The sequence below is a fragment of the Giraffa tippelskirchi genome, chromosome 4 (assembly GCF_054371585.1).
Source record: "Giraffa tippelskirchi isolate mGirTip1 chromosome 4, T2T-mGirTip1v1.2.pri, whole genome shotgun sequence".
In the NCBI taxonomy this organism is placed as follows: Eukaryota; Metazoa; Chordata; class Mammalia; order Artiodactyla; family Giraffidae; genus Giraffa; species Giraffa tippelskirchi.
In genome coordinates this window covers 55,892,922-55,911,232 of record NC_137278.1, presented here as the reverse complement: position 1 = coordinate 55,911,232, position 18,311 = coordinate 55,892,922, and the positions used below count along the sequence as shown (strand labels likewise).

The window sequence follows — 18,311 nt, the reverse complement described above, 5'->3', positions numbered from 1 at the left end:
GAGTGGATGTCTCTTATCTCGAGATAATACATGTTGAATCCAGGTTTTATTCCTACATGGTCTCTCCCTACTTCAGGTGTGCCTATAGTAGTTTTAATTCCTTAGTACATTCTCTGGCCTGAAGATTTATACTTTGATTTCTGTTCTGCAGTGTTTTCTCATTTTTTCAGTTCTGAAACTTCTAATTACTCTAGTGTATTCTTTTTCTCCTAGACCTTTATTTAAAAGGCTTAAAAATGTTACCATTACGTAGCATGGTTTCACATTAGTTATGTATCCTCAAAGTCTAAAACTTTTTGCATTTGTATTTGTATCTCTATCAGCTTGCTCCCTCTTAAAGATTATGTTTAGTTTTTTCTATGCGTCTATACAGCTTATCTGAAAAATTAAAACAAAATTCTGGTGTGCTGCTGGGCAATTGAAAGCCTTTAATATAATACATTTTGAAAACCCTAAAATCTAATTATTTGAACTAATTTTGTGACCAAATACTCATAAAATTCTTTTAGTGCTATCAATGTGGTACCCACCCCTCAGTCTCAGTGAAATGCAAGAATTTGAAAGAGTAACAATGTCACACACATGATGCTTAGTATCTTGTGAATGATAGGTGTTTAGGTTTTCTTAAAGAAAAAGTTACTTCATCGAAGCTATTAGTTTCCAAGAGTACAATTATTTCTTTCAATTTTCTGCCAGAGGGGTTTTCCAGTTTTTACCAAAGATTATCCAGTGAGAAACATTGTAACTTGTATATAACTTTCCTGCCCTGTTTTTGTTGAATAACCTTTGGGTCAAGTTTGAGTGCTTCATGCATGAGTCTTTGAAAAGAGCTGTGTAGCACATGAATAAATAACTGAAATTCGTCTAATTTTATTAAATCAAAATGAACCTTTTTGAAAAAAAAATCATTGGCACTTGATTCTAAACGTAATTGACAGGGTTCTGGTTTATTTAGGAATGTACAGAGGCCAGCTGTATCTGCAGTCATCAGTCAGAATTTCGGAAAAGTTTCCTACGAGTCCCAAGGCCTTGGAATCTGTCAGTAGTGAGAATGCTATTATTCCTTTGCCAACCATCAAATGGAAACCTCTAATTCGTAAGTGAACTGTGAACTTTTATAAATGTTATTAAGATGTTCAGAGGCCTAATCATGACTGTCTTTGCCCTAGTTTTGAGTATCACAAGGATCGCAACTATTATATACTCTGTACTTTCTTACGGCCCTCCTAATGGCTCAGCAAGTAAAGAACCTGTCTGCCAGTGCAGACACAGGTTTGCTCCCTGAGTCGGGAAAATCCCCTGGAGGAGGAAATGGCTACCCACTCCAGTATTCTTGCCTGGAGAATCCCATGGGCAGAGGAGCCTGGTGGGCTATAGTCCATGGGATTGCAAAGAGTAGGACACGACTGAGCACACATGCTCATACTTGCTAAGAAACGGGGAAGGTATTTCAGAAGTTAATGAATTTTAATAATCATTTACAACACGATTTCATCGAAGCAACAGCTGCTTCTGTAGAAATCAATGTTAATAAAATATTTCTCTAGACAGGTTAGAAAAACTTTTAACCATTCTCTGACCATGCCTTGGTATCATTTAGTTTATATTTAAATTAAGAATATTTGTGAAACATTATCTGGCTATCACATCATATTCTTTGAGACATTCAAATGAGTTGAATTCAAATACTAAGCCATCTGTTTTCTTCAGCTGTCTTTCTGTACCTTGTATATGTTTTTTTATCACATATACCACATCATATTTTAATGACTTGTATAAATGACTCATCTTCTCTACAAGACTGCTTTTCAAGGGAAAAAACCTTGGGCCATTGTTTGACTAACATATTTAAACTGAACTCTGGTTGAATATCTGTGTTTTGAATGAATGAGGCATATACAGTTTCATTAAAATCGTAGCAGTTAAGATTTCACTGTTTTTTTTTAGATTCTCCTTCTAGAACTCCTGTCTTGGTGGGGTCTGATGAATTTGACAAATGTCTTAGTAATGATAAGTTTTCTCATGAAGAGTACAGTAATGGTGCACTTTCAATCTTGCAGTATCCTTATGGTAAGTGTGATTGCATTTGAACTGAAAATGGTGTCTGATTTTTCTATTTATTTTAGTTTATTAATTTGAAATTAATTAATAGAATTCAAATGCAGGGTAATCAGTTGGAGGGTAAAAAATAAAATATCTTGGGAAGCAAATGTTGTATATGGTGGCCAAGGTTCCAAAGACTGTTTGCAGAGGTTTTGTCACATGCTAGATTGGACACACCTAACTTACCTATGTCTCTATTCCTTCATCTGTAAAACAAAGATATAATAATCCTATATATCTATTTATCGAATTGTTCTAAGGTCTAAATGAGATAATGCAGTCTTTTTTTGATTTGATATGTACACACTGCTATATTTATTTATTTATTTTTTAAAATCTATTTATTTTTGGCTGCACTGGGTCTTCGTTGCTGCATGCGGGCTTTCTCTAGTTATGCAGAGCAGGGGCTACCTACAAGGACAACGCAAGGGCTTTTCATTGTGGTGGCTTCTCTTGTTGCAGGGCACAGGCTCTAGTGCACGAGGGCTTCAGTAGTTCTGGTGCACGGGCTCATTAGTTGTGGCTTGTGGGACCTAAAGCATACAGGCTTCAGTAACTGTGGCTCAGTGGTTGTGACTCACAGGCTCTGGAACACAGTTGTGGCACATGGGCTTAGATATCCCTCAGCATGTGGAATCTTCCCAGAACAGGGATTGAACCCATGTCCTCTGCACTGGCAGGTGGATTCTTATCCACTGCACCACCAGGGAAATCCAGTAATGCTTAGTCTTAATTAGCACCAAGTCTGGCAAATAGTAAATGTTCAGTAAGCATTAGTTCTTGTTATTACCTCTTATTTAATGATCAGCTTATATAATATAGTCTATGTAATATCCGTCTGTACAGTGAAAATAGATGTTTCCCCTAAGAGCTATGTGAAAATGCTATACAATGGGATTATTTTAATTTTGTTTTAAGACAAGGAAAATTAGCATGAAAGTCAAAAATTGGTGAAATCTGGTATGCAACACATTCCTATTTATTTAGGAAAGTGAAAGTGAAGTTGCTCAGTCATGTCCAACTCTTTGTGACCCCATGGACTGTAGCCTACCAGGTTCCTCTGTCCATGGAATTTTCAGGCAAGAATACTGGAATGGGTTGCCATTTCCTTCTCCAGGGATTGAACCCAGGTCTGCTGCATTGTAGTCAGACGCTTTACCATCTGAGCCACCGGGGAAGTTAGGGTATATTCAGATATGAAAGTCTTTTGAACAGTTGAACATTAAAAAAATAAAATCCTCAAATCTGTATTAGGCAAAAACATAGACTCCTCATCAATTAGTTACCCAAGATGGTAGAACTGGGAAGTTATTGTAAAATTTAAATTGATTTAGTAAAAAAACAAAACAAAACAAGGCACTTAAGTCTGTTATTGATCAACATAGAAGGTAAAAGAGAACTGTGTAATCTGCCCAGATGGTGTAAAACAGAAGTTAAAAAGAAAGCTGCTTTCTAGGACAGACTCATTTTGACAGCCTGAAATGAACCAGAGAGCACAGTGGAAATGTTTTCCTTTCCTTGTGAAGAATGAGTCATGCTAAAATTTGTTATTTTGGTATTTTGTTGGGGCTAAATGAAAGGAAAGTTTAAAATCCTTGAAGGAAGTTTGAATACTAATTTTTTTTTTCCACTTAAAGGATTGAATTATTAATGAGATAATGAATAAGAGGTTTTTTTTAGTCTTATTATTATTCAATAGAAAGAAAATATATGATGTTATGGAATAAAGAAAAATATATCTGTGTAGAAGGAAGAAAAAGCACAGTAAATGAGGCTGTGGAAATGTGCTAAAGAAGAGATGAAACTTTAAAAAAAGGAATTGAAAATGTTATAAGTCATAGGAAATGAGATAATTTTTAGCAATTAATGATGGAACTATATTGGTTTGTCTTTAAAAAAAAAAAACACTTCTAATGTTTATTTTTTTGAAGATAATGGTTATTATCTGCCATACTATAAGAGGGAAAGAAACAAACGGAGCACCCAGATCACAGTCAGATTTCTTGACAATCCGAATTACAAGAACATCCGCAAAAAGGACCCTGTTCTTCTCTTACACTGGTGGAAAGAAATAGTTGGAACCATCGTGTTTTGTATCGTAGCAACAACTTTCATTGTACGCAGACTCTTCCATCCTCATCCTCACAGAGTAAGACATTTTTTAGAATCTCATTTATTTCAAAGTGTGGAGACTATAGAAAACTTCGTATGTGTGTGTGTGCATGCGCGCCCATGCACTGGGCAAGGGGTACATTTCCTTAAATTTCACCCTAAAATCCCCGTTGCCTATACTTTTGTTTCCATAAGCTCGTCACCCCTCCTTCGATCTTCAACCCTGGCTCCACCCTGATCCTTTCCCTTCCCTTTGACAAAGAAAATGCTGTTGTTGTGTTCTTCTAACACATTTTCTCAGTATTTTTGTTCTTCCATGTTATTTTACAGCCTGATATTGTTAGCTAACTTCAATTCAGCTTTTGTACTGAGAGTGACTTTTTTCCCCCCACCTCTTCAGCAAAGGAAGGAATCTGAAACTCAGTGTCAAACTGAAAATAAATATGATGCTGTCAGTGGAGAAGCTAATGACAGTAGCTGGAATGACATAAAAAATTCTGGATACGTGTCACGGTGAGAGTCTTATGCTAAAGTGTATGTGTGTGTGTTGTAGCTTCTGTTGGTAACTGTTGAAATCCAGAAAGGAATAGCCTTAGATACAGAGAACAAATGGATTGCCAGAATGGAGAGGAGTGGGACTGGTGGGCGAAATAGATGAAGACTAGAGTAGTTGATCATTTAACATGTACTCTAAATGTCCAATTATATGATAAGTCACAGGGATATAATAGACAGTGTAAGGAATATGGTTAATGATACTGCAATAACTGTGTATGGAAACAGATGGTTACTAGACTTAACCATGGTGATCATTTTATGTTGTATACAAACATCAAATCATTATATAGTGCACCTGAAACTTACATATTATATGCCAACTATATTTCAATTAAAAAAGAAGAAACAACCTCTAAACTAAGATCTTGTTTAACTTTTTTTTTTTTTTTTAATGTATGTGTACTAAGTCGCTTCAGTCATGTCCAACCCTTTTTGACCCTGTGGACTGTGGCCCATCAGGCTCCTCTGTCCATGGTATTCTCCAGGCAAGAATACTGGAGTGGGTTACCATGCCCTCCTCCAGGGGATTTTCCAGACCCAGGGATCAAACCCTGTTCCCTTATGTCTCCTTCATGGGCAGGCGAGTTCTTTACCACTAGTGCCACCTGGGAAGCCCTGAAACAGACTTATCCTTCAAGTTACTTAAACCCATTCAAAGTGGCATATAAGACGGATAGAAGTATAGTGTTACAAAAGTTTAGAATTACAGCCACCATGTATGTCAATTACATCTCAGTAAAACTGAAATTAAAAAAAGAATATGGCCACCAAATTAAGTTGTTATCCAGATAACTTAGTTATTGAGGGTTTACCATGTATTGGGCTTGACATTAATAATTGATAGTTATTACATTACTAGAATATGATATAAATGATAATGTTAATTATTATATTATTAGAGTATGATATAAATCTCCTGTGTTACTTAATCCTCAGTTAGTTATCTCATCCTTATTCTGTCTAAAATAAAAAGCAGAAAAATGGGAGAAATACACCAATAGAATAGATCGTTGTTAAAAGCAGAAGAAAGAGATTGGTTACTTAAAAAGCAGCCAGTTCAAATAACTTGAAAGTAAAATATAAGTAGAGAATCTGTTAGCAGATCTATCAAGTGTACAGATTTTAATGCTTTGTGGGACTAGAAATGATGCTGTGGTTCGGTTTTCTTATTCCATGGATTATTGCTACATTTCCGCTTGGTTTTGATATCATGCCTAGCACTTGCATAATGTGGGGGGACAAGGGGAAGCTCTGTATGAAACTTACCGCTTAATATCCAGGATAAGAACAGCTTTATGACAGAAAAGACTAATAATTACAACTAAAATGTGTGTTATTTTGATTATCTGTGGATTTATCTAAGCTACATTCATATTGTATTCTCAAAAACTGAGAATTGACTGTAATCAGTATGTTCTAGCAAAACGTACTGGGTGACCAGTAAGTGGTAAAGGCTTTAATACCCTTGCTAATACAGATGCTGACTTATATGTCAGTGGCCAACAGCACCAGCAGTCAGGGAGGGAGAGGAGAGGGGCCCACCAGCTCCACGGGCAATTCACTACCCAAGCCATTCATTGTTCATTCAACATCTATGCTGAAGAACTGTGTACAGGACAGTAGCTCAGGCTTTGGGAGAAATATCAATAAAAAGACTGGGCTTATCACCTGGACGAGCTTAAGGTCTGTGGAGGAAGGTGATACTAGATAAAACATAAACATATAAGAAAAAAAACCATGAGCTAAGTGACTAATCCTGACCATGATGATTCAAGAAGGTGTCATAAATGAGGTCACATTTTAATTGAACCATAAATCATGAGTAAGTGACAGGTAGAGATGGAGGGTGAGTGGGGTATGATGAATAAGCATATATTTGTAAGGCTGTTCTGAAGAGAATTGGAATAATGTACTCTTAAATTGAATCAGACTTAATTTTCCTTTCATTTTATTCAATATGAAGAGAATGCTGGTTGTTTTTAAAATACCGGAGCTCTGTGTAATACCTGGTGTTTATTGAGTGCCTGCTATGTTCTAAGCATCATTAAGAGCATGAACTCTGGATTTAGTCATGAATTTAAGTCCTGAGTTGGAACCTGAGTCAAGGTGATACTTATGTTTATAGAGTCTGTAATCATGTATAGGATATAATGGATATATCTCTTTTTCAAAAGATATATCCATTCTCATATTTGTGTTTTCTTTAATGTAGGAAGATAATTCAGTTGGCCCTCCAGGAGGAGGACGTGAACTTCATGGGCTTTTGCAGTGGGGGAGATGGATTTGTACTGAAGTACCTTGAGTAGCTATTTTTAGGCATACAGATTATTACTCTTCATTCTCTGGGCAGTAATTGGCCCATGGAGGGTTGGGATATATTGTCTCTCCTCCTAACACCACGCTCTAACCAGCTGAGCCAACTGCTAAATTAATATGAGGATGCAAGTCATAAAGTAATAAACTTAGCCTTATAAGGGACACCAAAGGTAATCTAGTTCAACTCTCCCTTCCATGGCTGGAAGAATATCTTCCACAGCACACATGCATGCATTCATTTATTTATTGATTCATGTATTATTCGATAGATATTTGTTAGACCTTCTATTTGCCAAGTAAAACCAGACTTTGGAAATACAAAGAGAAAAAAGAATGCTTTCCTGCAGTCAAGATTGTTAGTCGCTCAGTCATGTCCAACTCTTTACAACCCCATGGACTGTAGCCTGCCAGGCTCCTCTGTCCATGGGATTCTCCAGGCAAGAGTACTGGAGTGGGTTGCCATTCCCTTCTCCAGGGGATCTTCCTGACCCAGGGATCAAATTAGGTCTCCTGCATTGCAGGCAGTTTCTTTACTTTTTGAGCCACCAGGTAGTCAAGTCTCCTACAGTTCAGTGGCAACGGAGAGAGAAAGCTGCATATAAATAACTGCAAAATAGTAAAACTTAATTTAAATATTCCATGTACTGTATGCAAAGTGCTATAAGATCATTAAGACAGGGGTCTAGCAAGGCCTTACAGAGGTGGTGAGATGAGCAGAATGAATGAAGAATAGAGTTTTATTAAGTCCAAATAAGTTCCCATTGGAGCAAATAGTGGAAGCAAAAGCCCTCAAGTTTGAGAAAACCTGGTGCAAGCTGACTGGAATATACAGAGCAGAGCAGCAAGGCTAGACATTAACGGGGAAATAGCTACAAAGTGGCGGAGAAGGCAATGGCACCCCACTCCAGTATTCTTGCCTGGAGAATCCCGTGGATGGAGGAGCCTGGTAGGCTGCAGTTCACGGGGTCGCTGAGAGTCTGACACGACTGAGCGACTTCACTTTCACTTTTCACTTTCATGCATTGGAGAAGGAAATGGCATCCCACTCCAGTATTCTTGCCTGGAGAATCCCAGGGACAGGGGAGCCTGGTGGGCTCCCGTCTATGGAGTCGCACAGAGTCGGACACGACTGAAGCGACTTAGCAGCAGCAGCAGCAGCAGCTACAAAGTGGAGGTCTACCTGTAAGTGCCAGATGGTGAGTTAGCTTCTGTCCAATTACCTTTCGTGATGAGCACACTGTCTTCTGAGGCATCTCAGCAAATTTCAGATAGCTTGGGTTCCTAGAGAAATTTCTGGATAAAAATGTACTTAAGGGACTTCCTTGGTGGTCCAGTGGTTAAGACTGCATGCTTCCACCACAGGGGGCACGGGTTTGATCCCTGGTCACGGAACTAAGATCCCACATGCTGCATGGTGCAGCCAAAAAAAAAGTTACTTAAATATAATAGGACTGGTAAAATCTTTACCATAAAATATACAGGCACTGACGTAAGAGTAAAATACATTTTCTACTTGAGTACAGAATGCCACAGGAGATAAAAGGAGAATTAAGGATTACTTATTTTGATGGATAATGGAAAGTATTGGATAGGACAGAAAAGTTTTAAAATTGCTGTGAAAAGACAGCATTCAGAATGGGAGAAAATAATAGCAAACGAAGCAACGGACAAAGAATTAATCTCAAAAATATACAAGCAGCTCCTGCAGCTCAATTCCAGAAAAATAAACGACCCAATCAAGAAATGGGCCAAAGAACTAAACAGACATTTCTCCAGAGAAGACATACAGATGGCTAACAAACACATGAAAAGATGCTCAACATCACTCATTATCAGAGAAATGCAAATCAAAACCACAATGAGGTACCATCTCACGCTGGTCAGAATGGCTGCTATCAAAAAGTCTACAAACAATAAACGCTGGAGACGGTGTGGAGAAAAGGGAACCCTCTTACACTGTTGGTGGGAATGCAAACTAGTACAGGCACTCTGGAGAACAGTATGGCTGATTCCTTAAAAAACTGGCAATAGAACTGCCATATGACCCAGCAATCCCACTGCTGGGCATACACACTGAGGAAACCAGAATTGAAAGAGACACGTGTACCCCAGTGTTCATCGCAGCACTATTTACAATAGCTAGGACATGGAAGCAACCTCGATGTCTATCAGCAGACAAATGGATAAGAAAGCTGTGGTACATATACACAATGGAATATTACTCGGCCATTAAAAAGAATGCATTTGAATCAGTTCTGATGAGGTGGATGAAACTGGAGCCTATTATACAGAGTGAAGTAAGTCAGAAAGAAAAACACCAATACAGTATACTAACGCATATATACGGAATTTAGAAAGATGGTAACGATGACCCTATATGCTAGGTAGCAAAAGAGACACAAATGTATAGAACAGCCTTTTGGACTCTGTGGGAGAAGGCGAGGGTGGGATGATTTGAGAGAATAGCATTGAAACATGTATATTATCATATGTGAAACAGATAGCCAATCCAGGTTCGATGCATGATACAGGGTGCTTAGGGCCGGTGCACTGGGATGACCCTGAGGGATGGGATGGGGAGGGAAGTGGGAGGCGGGGTTCAGGATGGGGAACACATGTATACCCACAGCTGATTCATGTCAGTGTATGGCAAAAACCACTACAATATTGTAAAGTAATTAGCTTCCAATTAAAATAAATAAATTAAGAAAAATAAAAAAAAAATTGCTGTAAGAATAAGTGATTAACGAGTGATTCCCCATGAAGCAGAAGCTTTTTAACTTTTTATAAATTTCCCAGGGAAAAAATTAAAATGTGTTTGCTTCATTTATACCAATAGAAAAGCAAAGAAAGCTAAATAAGAGTTTATCTACAGTCTATTAACATAATTTCTAGGAGATTTATTTTATACAAAGTGAAATTTAAAACTATTACAAACTTTTATAAATTTACTTTTTTTTTTTTTTTTAAGATATCTAACAGACTTTGAACCAATTCAGTGCATGGGCCGTGGGGGGTTTGGAGTTGTCTTTGAAGCTAGAAACAAGGTTGATGACTGCAATTATGCTATCAAGAGAATCCGTCTCCCCAACAGGTAATGGATGGTACTTTTAGTAAACTTGGAGTTGGAACTATATTATCTAATCTCATAGGCAATATGTGCTTCTTACTGTACTCCATAGAGACTATAGAAAACATAGTTTCTGAATCTTATGTCCTAAGTGCCACCAGGTAATCAGCTCTTTTAAAAATGTCATCTATTTTGACCACTTTGTATCCTCTTAAAAAATATGCCGTGTTTTTGATTCTTAATAACTCAGGGCATTCCCACAGTGAATTTTGATAACTACAAAATTTTAATACATATCACCATTGAAAAATAGTCTATATTTATTGTGGAAAATAAGAAATAGTATTAAAGACTAATCCATGTCTGCTCTACCCAGTAATAAACACTTTTGATTTTAGGGTATTTTCTTCTGATTTTTTTTTACTGGTCATAAATTTACCTCATTGGCAGCACAGTTATCAATATAATACAATTTATCTGTTGCTTCCTTTGTTGTGTGCTCAGTATTTTCCTTGCAATTAAGGGTTTGTTATTGAAATGCTAAAATATTTTGAAGATGTTTTATGACTGGATAATAGTCCAATGAACACTTGTGCTATATCTTATTTAACTGTTTGCTGTTATTAAATACTTAGATTTCCAATTTGTTGAAATAAAAAATAACTTTGCAGCGTTCATCTTTTACAGAAAATTTTGATCACATTTATTTTCTTAGGATAGATTCCTGAAAATAGAATTTTGGGCTCAGAACGTGTGCTACTTAAAATGATTGGCTTTCAGTAATACCTTTCTTGCCATCTATTGTTGAAGCCTCTTATGGGTTCTTTTCTTTAAATAATGAATTTGTTTATTTTTGGCTGTGCTGGGTCTTTGTTGCTGCACGAGGGCTTTCTCTAGATATGGCGAGCAGGGGACTTCTGTTACTGCGGAGCACAGGCTCCAGGGCACATGGGCTCCATAGTTGTGGCGCACAGGCTCAGTTGTTCCAGGCATGTGGGATCTTCCTGGACCAGGGACCAAACCTGTGTCCCCTGCATTGGCAGGTGGATTCTTAACCACTAGACCACCAGGGACATCCTCTCCTTTGGATTCTTGATTAAGCGTTCACTAATTGCTGGACTGTCATTCTAACGAATAGTTAAACGTGCTGTCCAACAGAAAGAGACACAGGAATGAGACGGTCTGAGTGAGACAGCCTGGAACCTGGGACCCTTTGCTGCGATGCTTGCACCTGGACACACCTCTCCTCAAGCAACAACATACAAAGAAACTATTAACACATAGGACTAATAAATAAATGCATGCATGCGCATTTGGGGCAAATTGTGGACAAAAGATACAAAGAGACCAAAGTACCCAACTGCCGCTTTTGAAGATCCTGGAGCAAGAGCAGGGTACTGTGCATGCCCTCTACACACAGCAACGCCTAAGGGGTGGGCAGACCACCTAAGCCACCCCTCTGGCGCAACCCCTGGACACATGCCTACACTCACCCCATGTAAGGAACCAGCTTGCCCCTCCTCAGGCAGTGAGTGAGCAAGGGAACCTATCGTTTATTCTTGCTGCCTGTATTATAGCAGGGGCCCCCATAAAGCGTTGCCTGAATTTCTTATCTGGCTTCTGATCAATTTCTATTGATTAAGGAAGCCAAGAACCCTGGTTGGTAATATGAGTGCTTTGATATATAATTTTCTTTTCTTTGGTATATAATTTTTGAGTAGTTTAAATATTCCTATATATTAGCTTCTGCATAGGATGTAAAATTAAGAAAGGCTTCTGCCCTTCAGACCCTGTAACTATTTGAGGCCCTTGAATATGTACTCAAATAACTGCAAAGCGAGGAAGATTGTCACCCATGGCTTAGCTTAGTAAATAGGTTCTCATGAAGAAAGCACAGATGTAGCCAAAAAGCAGTCAAGGAAAGCAAGCCTTATGATGATGGTGATGGTCTGCACCATGTTCAAGGGGAGCCTGTCCCTTGGTGGACACACATGTAGAGGAAGCTCAGCCAAAATGGGCTGAGCATAGTCTCTAGGCAAATGCTCGCAGAGGTGTAAAGATTAGTAAGGATTCTGGCAGGAGTGGAGTAAGGGTAAAAATGGAGGGGTAGGACTTCCCTGGTGAACCAGTGGTTAAGACTTCATGCTTCCACTGCTCAGGGCATGGGTTTGATCCCTGGTCAGAGAACTAAGGTCCTGTAAGCCTTGCAGCATGGCCAAAAATAAAAAATAAAAATGGAGGAGAGTATGGAAGAAAGATGGGAAAGTGGCTTGCAGCACCTGAAATGCCAGGCAGAGGAGTTTAGATTTTATTCCATAGTCAACTTTGTGCCTTTGAGCAGAAGAATGACATGATCAAAGTGGAGGTGGTGTGTAGTAAGAGACAAGCATGTAAGCATGTTCAGTAGATTTATATTTTTTTAAGAAGTTCAGTCCTAAGATGCAGAGCATTAGTGCAGCAGAAGTGGAGACAGATGAGGAAGGAATTGTTCAGTCGCTCACTCGCGTCCGACTCTGTGGCAGCCCATAAACTGCAGCACAACAGGCTTCCCTGTCCTTCACCATCTCCCAGAGTTTGCTCAAACTCATGTCCATTGAGTCAGTGATGCCATCCAACCATCTCATCCTCTGTTGCCCCCTTCTCCTCCTGCCTTCAGTCTTTTCCAGCATCAGGGTCTTTTCCAATGAGTTCAGTTCAGTTCAGCCGCTCAGTCATGTCCGACTCTTTGCGACCCCATGAACTGCAGCACGCTAGGCCTCCCTGTCCATCACTAACTTCCTGAGTCCACCCAAACCCATGTCCATCGAGTTGGTGATGCCATCCAGCCATCTCATCCTCTGTCATCCCCTTCTCCTCCTGCCCTCAATCTTTCCCAGCATCAGGATCTTTTCCAGTGAGTCAGCTCTTCGCATCAGGTGGCCCAAGTATTGGAGTTTCAGCTTCAACATCAGCCCTTCCAATGAACACCCAGGACTGATATCCTTTAGGATGGACTGGTTGGATCTCCTTGTAGTCCAAAGGACCCTCAAGAGTCTTGTCCAACTCTTCAAATCAGGTGGCCAAAGGATTGGAGCTTCAGCATCAGTCCTTGCAGTAAATATTCAGGGTTGATTTCTTTTCGGATTGACTGGTTTGATCTCCTTGCAGTCCAAGGGACTCTCAAGAGACTTCTCCAGCACCACAGTTCAAAAGCATCAATTCTTCCACACTTAGTCTTTTTTATGGTCCAACTCTCACATCCTTATATGACTACTAGTAAAGCTATAGCTTTGACTATATGGACCTTTGTCAGCAAAATGTCTCTGCTTTTTAAATGCTTTCCAGGTTTGTCATAGCTTTTCTTCCAAGGAGCAAGCATCTTTTAATTTCATGAGTGCAGTTAAGAGTCTTACACGACTGAGCAACTTCACTTTCAGTTTTCACTTTCATGCATTGGAGAAGGAAATGGCAACCCACTCCAGTGTTCTTGCCTGGAGAATCCCAGGGACGGTGGAGCCTGGTGGGCTGCCGTCTATGGGGTCGCACAGAGTCGGACACGACTGACGTGACTTAGCAGCAGCAGCAGTCACCACCACAGTGATTTTGGAGCCCAAGAAAATAAAGTCTGTCACTGTTTCCATTGTTTCCCCATCTATTCTTATGAAGTAAGGAAGAAATGAGTATCAGGAATTAAAAGGAGGAGCTGATAGGATTTGGTCACTGAATGTGAAGAATTCAGAAATCTATTGGAATTTTCAGGGCAGGACCATTAACAGTAATAACGGCCAGAGAGAAAAGTGGGAGTAGCTGACTCTCTTGGGGAGGGAAGAGGATGTAACATATTCATTAAAATTCTGTTGTTTCAGGTGATGGTGGAATCCCTTGAATGTGAGCTTAGAGCCATCAGAAAAGGTGTCAAAGCAGATCAAATCCAGATGCTTTTCTGGGTAAACATTACTGCCTGTGATATTCAGTGAAAGTGAAAGTGTTAGTCACGCAATCATGTCCGACTCTTTGCGACCCCATGGACTGTAGTCTGCCAGGCTCCTCTGTCCATGGAATTCTCCAGACAAGAATACTGGAGTGGGTTGCCATTCCTTTTTCCAGGGTATCTTCCTGACCCAGGGATCAAACCTGGGTCTCCTGCATTGCAGGCGGATTCCTTCCTGTAAGAGCCACCAGGGAAGCCTGAGGCTTTAAACAGAGAAGGGTGCACATACAAGCCTTTTGGATTCTTGTATATACCTTGTCCATGGATGGAGGAGCCTGGTAGGCTACAGTCCATGGGGTCGCTAAGAGTCGGACACGACTGAACGATTTCACTTTCACTTTTCCCTTTCATGCACTGGAGAAGGAAATGGCAACCCACTCCAGTATTCTTGCCTGGAGAATCCTGAGGACGGCGGAGCCTGGTGGGCTGCCGTCTATGGGGTCGCACAGAGTCGGACACAACTGAAGCGACTTAGCAGCAGCAGCAGCAGCATATACCTTGTCAGGGTGCTTCTTCTCTGTTCTCCAGAGCTGCCAGGCTGAGCTCTCTTTTCTGAATACTTCACTTCCACCTCTTCATCCCCCTATTAAGGAATGAGCATTAAGCAATTACCTTTAAGGGTCTGTAGTCATTCATTTTTTGTCAGTTAAGAACTCTTTATTTGAATGGATGGATATACTTGTAGCACTTATTTCTAGAGGAGAAAAGAAATACTATACATTTTTTTTAATACACTTGGTCAGTTTTTGAAATTATGCTACTAGGCTGATTTTTCTGTTTCTGATATTTAGAATCAAGCAAGAATTCTTTTCTTATTATTTTGCACTGTTGTATATAATTGCTTCCTCAGAGCAACCGTCAGTGTCTTCTTTGTTTCTCTGTTTTAGGGAATTGGCTCGGGAGAAGGTAATGCGAGAAGTGAAAGCCTTAGCCAAGCTTGAACACCCAGGAATTGTGAGATATTTCAATGCTTGGTTGGAAGCGCCACCAGAAAAGTGGCAAGAAAAAATGGATGAAATTTGGCTGAAAGATGACAGGTAACTTGGTTTGACATAGACTTAAAAATGAGTGTTTCTTTCAGGTTAGTCTTTGACTTACATGAATAAAATATCCTTTCTATTACTATAACTTTAGAGGTTTTTTTTTTTTAAACAAAAGAATAGCATATTACTGATTCTGTTATCATGTTTTAGAATCTTCTCTAATTACTTAAGTTGGTTTAATCTTTAGAACATGAACTTTTTTTTCCTTTTTTTGTCCAGAACGTGAATTTCTAAACTCATTGGTAGATCCGGCTCTATGATTTATAATTCTCTGAGGGATTTACAGTAGCCTTTCTCAATGAGAGACATTGTCTGATTTTTGTCTCCATTTTTTATTTTCAATTTTCACTTAGTTTCTTAGGATTGAAGGTTAGCAATTTTACAACTCCTTTCTGAAGTAGTTTTAAACTACTTGCATTTAAAAATACATGAACTTAGGCAACCTGTAGATAATTCCTATGTTAAATATGCTATTCCCTAGGAGAGAAGGTCCTTTTAAAAACTACTAAATAAAAAGAAAACAGAAGCAGGCTACTTACTAAAGGCCTGGAGTAAAAATAGACTACTTCCTAAATAGCATGAGTACATGTGTGTATGCGAGCATGTGCATGCTCAGTTGTGTCCGACTCTGTGACCCAATGGACTGTAGCCCCCAGGTTCCTACGTCCATGGAATTTTCCAGGGAAGAATACTGGAGTGGAATTTCCTCCTCCAAGGGATCTTCTCCACCCAGGGATCAAACCTACATCTCCTGTGTCTCCTGCATTGGCAGGTGGATCCTTTACCACTGAGCCACCTAAGAAGCCTACTTACTAAATAGACTACTTACTAAAGAGCTGGGATAAAATTTCTGCCTAAAAGTACCTAACACAGCCATAGATCCACATGAGATACCTAGTTAGCTACAGTGACCATTGTCTATAGCCCAATCACAGAAGGACCAGGAGAAGTGGCCCTGTATGTCAAGCTGTGATTTGGTTGGGGGCTTCCAAATCATAGGTACTGAGGGTTCCCGGCCTTGATCTTCCTTTGTGCTTTGTGTTTTACATAGAACATGGCTGCTCTGGGCATGACAGTCCCAGATAACAGTTTCTGGTAGGAAATCAAGCTTTCCAATTAAGGAATGGCCCGACTGTGAACTTTGTGTCCTGTGGCATGTTTTCATTGAATTTCTGTGTCCTCCTTTGGTAACTGGCTTTATTATAGTTGAAGCTTTGGAAGCAAAGGGTGTAGTTACAACATTGTAAGTCAGCTATACCTCAATAAAAATAAATCAATGGAGGGTAGGAAGGAGGCTCAAGAAGGAGGGAATATATGTATACTTATAGCTGATTCATGTTGTACAGCATGCATGCTAAGTCACTTCAGTTGTGTCAGACTCTTTGCAACCCTATGAACCGTAGCCCGCCAGGCTCCTCCCTCCATGGGATTCTCCAGGCAAGAATACTGGAGTGGGGTGCCATGCCCTCCTCCAGGGGATCTTCCCGACCCAGGGATCAACCCCATATCTCTTACATCTCCTGCATTACCACTAGCGCCACTTGGGAAGAACATAACATTGTAAAATAATTGTACTTCAGTAAAAAATAAATTAAAAAAAAAAGATGCTGCAAAAAAATTAATAAACAAGCAGACAGAGGATGTAGTTCATGCAATTTAATCTGCACATGTTCACTCTTGTGCCTTTTACTTCTCCCACTCTTAGCACAGACTGGCCGCTCAGCTCTCCTAGTCCCGTGGATGCGCCTTCTGTTAAAATACGCAGAATGGATCCTTTCTCTACAAAGGAACGTATTGAAATCATAGCTCCTTTGCCACACAACAGCAGGTCTTTTTCAGTTGGGATTTCCTGCGGCCAGACCAGTTCATCAGAGAGCCAGTTCTCTCCACTGGAGTTTTCCAGGATGGACCACAGAAATGTGAGCAAGTCAGCAGATGCGGTATGCCAACTCCAGGACAGCTGCCTTACAGACTGCGAGGGGGAGGATGGTACCATGGATGGTAATGATGAAGGGCACTCCTTTGAACTTTGTCCTTCGGAAGCTTCTCCTTACGTAAGGTCCAGGGAGCGAACCTCCTCGTCTATAGTATTTGAAGATTCTGGCTGTGATAACGCGTCCAGCAAAGAGGAACCCAGAATGAACCAACCCTCTGTGGGCAACCATTATGCAAATAAACTAACTGTGCTCCGGCATTCCGGTAGCAAATCTTCTTTGGAACCTACTGTGTCTGTTTCTCCGTCAAGACCGACCACTTTAAGTTTAGACCTCACTAAAAGCTCAGTGAGGAAACTCCAGCCCAGTTCGCCCAAGGTGTATCTGTACATCCAGATGCAGCTGTGCAGAAAGGAAAACCTCAAAGACTGGCTGAACAGCCGCTGCACCATTGAGGCGAGAGAGAGGAGCGTATGTTTGCACATCTTTCTGCAGATTGCAGAGGCAGTGGAGTTTCTGCACAGCAAAGGGCTCATGCACAGGGACCTCAAGGTCTGTTATCTGTGGCATGTCACCCAAGGGTTTCAGCCCGTTTTATTTTTCTATTCATTTATTTCGTTTACTTATTTTTTAAAAAGTTGATCTTATTTATTTGAGTGCATTGGGTCTTTGTTGCAGCACACGGAATCTTTCAGTGCAGTGGCTCCTCTTGTTGCAGAGCACAGACTCTAGAGTGCTTTGATTTCATTAGTTGTGGTGCATGGGCATGCTGCAGTCCATGAGGTCGCAAAGAGTTGGACATGACTGAGCAACTGAATTGAACTGAACTGATGAGCTTAGTTGCTCCCCAACACATGAGATCGAACTGGTGTCCCCTGCATTGGCAGGTGGATTCTTAACCACTGGCCCACCAGGGAAGTCCTTTACTTATTTATTTTTCTTTTTAGAAGATTAACTTGACTTTTCTGAACCACCTCTCAGAGTCAGACCCATCTGGGCCAGCCCCTAGGAGCTGAGTGACTGCACATCTCAGCCTCAGTTTGTTGTTATTGTTCAGTTGCTTGGTCACGTCTGACTCTTTGCCACTCCATGGACTGTAGCCAGCCAGGCTTCTCTGTCTGTAGAATTTCCCAAGCAAGAATACTGGAATGGGTTGCCATTTCCTTCTCCAGTACTTATTTATTTTTATTGAAGTAATACAATGT

General features: G+C 40.1%; 1 protein-coding gene across 1 annotated transcript in view; it reads left to right on the top strand.

The window, feature by feature from the left end:
• The window catches only part of EIF2AK3 (eukaryotic translation initiation factor 2 alpha kinase 3), an 82,988-nt gene that overhangs the window by 46,429 nt on the left and 18,248 nt on the right, over positions 1–18,311 (top strand). Inside the window, exons 7-13 of the mRNA XM_081592939.1 lie at positions 956–1,096; positions 1,948–2,070; positions 4,035–4,252; positions 4,616–4,728; positions 10,061–10,183; positions 15,017–15,166; positions 16,878–17,658. Of these exons, the coding sequence (XP_081449065.1) occupies positions 956–1,096; positions 1,948–2,070; positions 4,035–4,252; positions 4,616–4,728; positions 10,061–10,183; positions 15,017–15,166; positions 16,878–17,658 (1,649 nt within the window). The remainder of the gene's footprint in view (positions 1–955; positions 1,097–1,947; positions 2,071–4,034; positions 4,253–4,615; positions 4,729–10,060; positions 10,184–15,016; positions 15,167–16,877; positions 17,659–18,311) is intronic.